Raw genomic sequence first — 5,899 nt, forward strand, 5'->3', positions numbered from 1 at the left:
CTAAACCTTCAGGAGCCAGTGTTTCTGACACAGCCCTTGGTGAATCCTGCCTCGTTGTTGCTGGCAAAACTCTGAAAGTTGGTGCGTGTGTTGCGGGATGTTATTTACTGGGCGGCAGATTGGGGAGTAAAAGTCGATGAGACTTAGTGAGAAAGAAGAGTTCAGCAGTGATTTTCATGGGTTATTCACTGTTTTCAAATCCCTTTTTATATCTCAAGGAAAGGTCAGGAATTGGCTAGAGTGATATCCTAGGAAAAGAAAATTCTCTACATGAAATCTCAACCCCCTTTCATCAGTCCTTCCCTGCCCTTCTGTACAATATGGCAGAAAATAACGCTTTCTTAAATGACAGCCTCTCTTTGTACTGTACTCACTCTGTCAAATGCCTGCGACTATTTTTCTATTTAAACTTGTCAGCAGCAGTCGCATTTGTTTTTAGCATCCAATGAAAGAGTCACTGTTGCATTAGATCTAGGACTCCCAAGGCTGCTATTGAATATGGAATCAGGAGGTGACTCAGGGAAGCCGGAGGTCCGGAAGCCATCGCTCTGAGGTGGTGTGCTCCATTTCAAGTGGTAGGCCATTGCGATTTTTGTCGTGATCAAAATTCATGGTGAATGACAACTCCTGTTACCGAGTGTCTGCTTTATATCAGATACCGGGCCGGGCGCATCCTCTGCGGTTTTTCGTTTAGTGTCTACAGTAACGCGTGAGTAACATCACTGCCCCAGTCTCCAAACACTGTCTCCGTCCCATCACAGCAACTGAAAGTGACACGCATTGATCTTCTGTGGGGTTTCATTGGGTTAAATGGAAATTTCAGCCCCATATCTTTTGCGAAAGCAGAGCTGTAATTAAGTTTCCGAGTTTGACAAGTCATTGAACAAATACTGTTTGAGCACTTAACTGTGTGCGAGGCCTTATAAGTGCTGTAGACCACTGCTGTGTCATGGTTGGTCTATAAATATTTGTCGAATATTAAGTCCATAAGTGTGTCTGTTTAGTCATTCAGCCTTGCAAAGTAGATATTGTTACTCCTGTCTTCTGGAAGGGAAATCTGAGGCTTGGCAAGGTTTAGGAACATGCCTTCCAAACCAAACAAACAAGTTCCTATTTGCGTCTTTCCCAGTTCAGAGTGGGTTTGCCTCCCACTGGCCCTGCTGCCTCTGGCCAGGCCGGTCTGGTGCTGGAAGGTGGCTGTCTGGGGGGGAAGTGCCGTGGCACTCTGCCTCACCCCACCCAGTCTCCCCTCCTGCCCGCCGCCCTTCCCCTGTCACAGAAGGGGCACAGACACAATGGCTGCGCTTCCCAGAGCCTTGCCGAGAGGACCGAGACGCCTTAGCAGCAGAGTTGGTCTGAGTGGCTTCGCTGCAGAAGGCCAGCGCCCAGCAGGTGGTGTGGACAGAGGCCAGGCCGTCACGTTCTGCAGGCGTATGAGGCACTCGAGGGCTGTTGCTTCAGTGACTGCTCGGTCTTCACACCACCCTGAGGACGTGTGTGCACGCGCAGCCCAGAGGGGCTTGCAGAGTGGCCGTCACGTGGCCGCTCTCCGATAGCCGTGACTTGAGCTGAAATACGCGTTTTAATTGGTACGTTCTCTACCTTTCAGGCCTTGGACGTGGACCGGATGGTTCTGTACAAAATGAAGAAATCCGTGAAAGCCATAAACATCTCGGGGCTGGGTGAGTACAGAAAACCTAGGGGTTTCTGGTGGAAATATCACATAGTCCTGATGCCACGAGGTTGGTCACCGTTAATGAATAATCAACCGAACTCTGCATCTGGGCCTGCGGGTTGTATCGGTGAGTTGGGGTGTTCACATGTTACAAGCATGTTTTGTTTCGCTAATCATGTAACCATTGTGTGGGGCTCTGCCCTCCACCCCCACCCCACCCCACCCCACCCCACTTCATGCTGCTCGTTTTCTGGAATGTAGCTGAGGTTCCCCCTGCAGCACTGCGTGAACCAGCTTTGCCAAACTGGCCGACGGGGACTCTGGACTTGTTCCTGCACCTGTCATTTAGTTCGTTAATAGATTTACATAAATATATTTTAAAGAAGAAAAAACTCCGCTGCAACCTTTGACTTAAAGATTGCAGGCCGCCATGTGCCAGGTCTGCCCCTTGCACAAAACCTTATAAATGATTGGAAATATTTTTTTTTAGTCATTAAATGGCTGTATAGTCTCATTTGGAAACAAGAGTGGCAATATTGGGGCACTGGAAGTTTCTCTGAGCAGAAAGAGGTCATCCATCCGGCACTAGCAGCGTCAAACACTGAACACCGAGAGTCGCCGTGGAGAGAGTTTGACTATTTTATTGATGAATGGCACCACCCAGCACAATGGGAAGTTGATGCCCCAAAGCCAGAGGCTCCCAGTGGCGTGCAGGTTACAGATTCTTTGGTGCAAATCACAAGAGGCCGTGGGTCAGGTTCAGGGTCGTGCTGGGAGCTGATCGGTCGGAGGTGAGGTGAGGGTGACGATCCTTTCTTCGGGTCTTGAGACAGTGCCGAGGTCTTTTTTGGCATCCCTCTGTCCAGTTTCATGGGAAAGTAGCCAGGGTGTCTCTCCACCTTAGGGCTCAGGAGCTCAGACGTAACTCAGGTCAAGATGCCGTCTTCATCCTGCAACCCTCAGCAGTGCTGGTGTCAGGGTCAACAGGTAGATCAGTGTGACAGAACAGAGCATCTGGAAAAAGGCCCACGTTTAAATTCTTTTTAAAAAAATTTATCAGCAGAGTTGCCAAGGCAATCCAATGGGGAAAAGAAAGTGTTTTCAGCAAATGGTGCCAGAAAAATTGACTATTCCCATGGGAACAAATGAGCCACAGCGCTCTCATCCCTTAAATAAAAGTGAGTTTGAAATGAATAGTAGATGGAAATGTAAAAGATAAAACTGTAAAACTTCTTGGAAGAACACAGGAGAATCTCTGCACCCTGGGGCGGGCAGACGGAAAAGGGAGTGGGAAGGGGGCATTTCTGAAGAAAGAATAGCCGAAAAAGTCCCAGAACTAAAGAAAGATTTAAGATCTCAGATTGAGAGAGTGCACTGAATTCTAAGCAAAATGAATTGTATATACATAGACACACACACACGAATGTACGTGTGTGTGCAAGTATGCATGTATATGTAGGTATGGGTGGATATGTGTCTCGAGACGTGTCCTACTAACTCGATAGCAGGGATGAAAAGAAAATTTAAAAATTACCAAGAGCCGAAAGGCGCGCGCACGCACGTACACACACCGAGATTTGGGGAAAACATGCTAAAACATGATCGTGTTAGAGTTTTGAGTTTATTTATAGATATTTTTCCTCCCCTATCTTGCATATTTTATATATTGTAATTGTCTCGATGTTAAATGATTAGACAGGTATTAAGTTGTTTATGATAAGTGCCAAACGAATGTGAAAAGTTAAGGAAAGCTAAGAAGAGATAAACTTAGTCTACTTCTTGACTGAGCGGGTTCCCAACTAAGTGTGAAAGCTTTTTGGACCTGGAGTGTGTGGCGTTAGCTATGTGCCCTGGAGCTGTGTGCCCCATGTCCATGCTTCTGAAATAGCCCCTTTATGGCAGACTGCAGATCAGTGGTTCTCAGTCCGGAGGATATTGGCCATCCCCCGCCCCCACACTTGGCTGTAACAACTGGGTGGGGGCGGGCGGTGCATGCGCAAGCACACTTTTGGTGCCTAAGGCTTTGAGGCCAGGGATGCAGCTAGAGGTCCTTTGATGGGCAGGACAGACCCCGGCAAAGAACCGCCTGGCTTCTCGTGTCAATAGTGCCAGTTGAAGGTTGAGAAACTGTCATCCAAATGTTCCTCAAAGTCCTCTACTATTTTTAAAAAACAAACAACAAAACCGATACAAAAGCCACCACTCTGCCTAACTTGCCAGTAAATAAATATCGATTGATTGATTACCTGATAACTACAAGTTCAATGAAAGGAGGAAGTAGAGTTGGTTTTCAGTGACTGACACCTAACTGGAAGTAAAAAACATTGGGAAATCGTGATTATTTTTATTTAATATAATTAACAAAGAAATAGTATAAAACGCTCTCTGCTCAATACAGCACTGAGATTCGCTGGAACAGGGGTTTGACTCTCCAAAAAGGTAAATCACCTGTCTTTTGGCTCTTTTCCCAGATAAACCGAGGGGCAGGGGGTGTTGATGGTTTTGAGTACTTCCGCGTACCTTGTGCTTTCTATACATTATGCTAATCTTTACAACAAGGCATTCTCCGTTTGCAGACCAGGAACCCGAGACCAGAAGGTCAAAGGTATTCCCTCGAGCTTGGCTTCCTGCTGGTCCGGGCTGTCAGAGGCCCCCACACAGCCTCAGAGTTTGTGGCACACTGAGCGACTGTCTTCAGACCCTCAAGAAATCACTAAGAGATGGATGCTCAGTTTTGTTGACAAACATCAGATTTCAAAAAGTATCTTAAGAGATTTTTTTTTTCTTCATTTCAGTTTTTTGAGTTTATAATTTAAGGCTAGTATAAAAGGGATATTTTATATTCTGATCAGGTTCAAAAGCGACTTTAAAGTCATGCCGAGAAGGCCGTTCTTAGAAATAAAAAATGAAGTAATGTGCTTTTCTTGTGCTGACACTGGCTACCCTTCCGGAGGGACTCGTGTGTCTCCTGAGACTAGCCCAGAGCCCAGCAGTGTAGCTTTAAAAAACATAAACATTAGATAGGAGAAGGTGTCAGCAAGCCAGCCTTTGCGAATTTAACAGCACTTATATCTAATCTGCCTTTCTGAGCTGCATTGCTGAGCGTGTGCCACAAACGCCATCCCCTTACCGGCGACCCAGAGTCATCTAAAATACAACCCAGTGAAGGCCCTGCTCTGCTCCGAACTCGGCAGCATTTCCTCTGTGCCCACCCTGATGTTCGTGGGGGTGCGTTCCTGAGCCTGGGAGGGATGGGGAAGGCCTCTGGGCTCTAGAATTTTCGGCAAACTGGGGTAAAGCGCAGGTAAACAGGTTTCTTTCTGGCAGGACGAGCCCAAGCTTTTCGTGTACTGGTGTAGATTGTGAGAGAGACTTTGTCGTGATAACCTTTCTCGAATTTATTTGCTTAGGAAATTGCCACTGTCTCCCTAACCTCAGGTTAGTAAACGCTGCCGAAAAGAGATGAGGTCCAAGCTCCTTGCATCACCTGGCCCCCGGCTACCTGTCCAGAGGTCCCCCCAATGTGTTGTGCCTCCTTCCCTCTGCACATGATCTTCTGTGTGCTTGAAATGGCATTTTGCCACTTCAGCGGAGGAAAGCGAGGCTTGAAGAAGTCGAGAAGTCTGTTCTGGGGGTTAACACAGCTCGTGTCCTTTCTGGGGCGCCACGCACACGGCAGGCCGTCAGCCCGACCTTGCTGGGGGCCTCCTGTTTTTGACATCTATATCACGCCAAGTTTGAGTGATTATGAGGCCGTGAGTCTGAATTTTTTTTTTAAGGCCAGAATGTTGTTCCTGAGGTCCTTATTTCAGAACAAGGGTTCTCTACTTCAAAAAAGTCACCTGAGGAAGCCCCACCCCTTTCCGGTCACGTGGCCGGCGCCATCCATAGCGTTTTTGGAGCTCTTCTCTGGAATGGCTTTCAGCAGCAGCATCTTCTGAAGATATTTTCTAAGGATAGATTAAGTGATTTCTTTAGAAGTAGACATCAGAAATAAGCGAGGCATGTTCAGCTGGGGAGTAAGCTGCCGGCGACCACCGTTGGACAGGAGCCAGACCGCTGCACTCACTCCGGCCCTAAGGGCAGTGGTGCCAGGGGAAGGTCCCCTTAACGTCTGACCCCACAGAGTGCACATTGTCGCGTTTCTGCTGTAAGTCCTGAGCTGCCCTCTTCGTGTAGGAGAGCGACACTTGTAATTTTAGGTGCAGGCAGTGTGTGTGATGG

General features: G+C 47.6%; 1 protein-coding gene across 1 annotated transcript in view; it reads left to right on the plus strand.

Moving 5' to 3' along the window:
• ASAP2 (ArfGAP with SH3 domain, ankyrin repeat and PH domain 2) overlaps positions 1-5,899 on the plus strand; it is a 115,237-nt gene that overhangs the window by 10,944 nt on the left and 98,394 nt on the right. The window contains exon 2 of the mRNA XM_023533604.1: positions 1,569-1,682. Coding sequence (XP_023389372.1) covers positions 1,569-1,682 — 114 coding nt within the window. The remainder of the gene's footprint in view (positions 1-1,568; positions 1,683-5,899) is intronic.

This window comes from Pteropus vampyrus, unplaced genomic scaffold (assembly GCF_000151845.1).
Source record: "Pteropus vampyrus isolate Shadow unplaced genomic scaffold, Pvam_2.0 Scaffold105, whole genome shotgun sequence".
Lineage (NCBI taxonomy): Eukaryota > Metazoa > Chordata > Mammalia > Chiroptera > Pteropodidae > Pteropus > Pteropus vampyrus.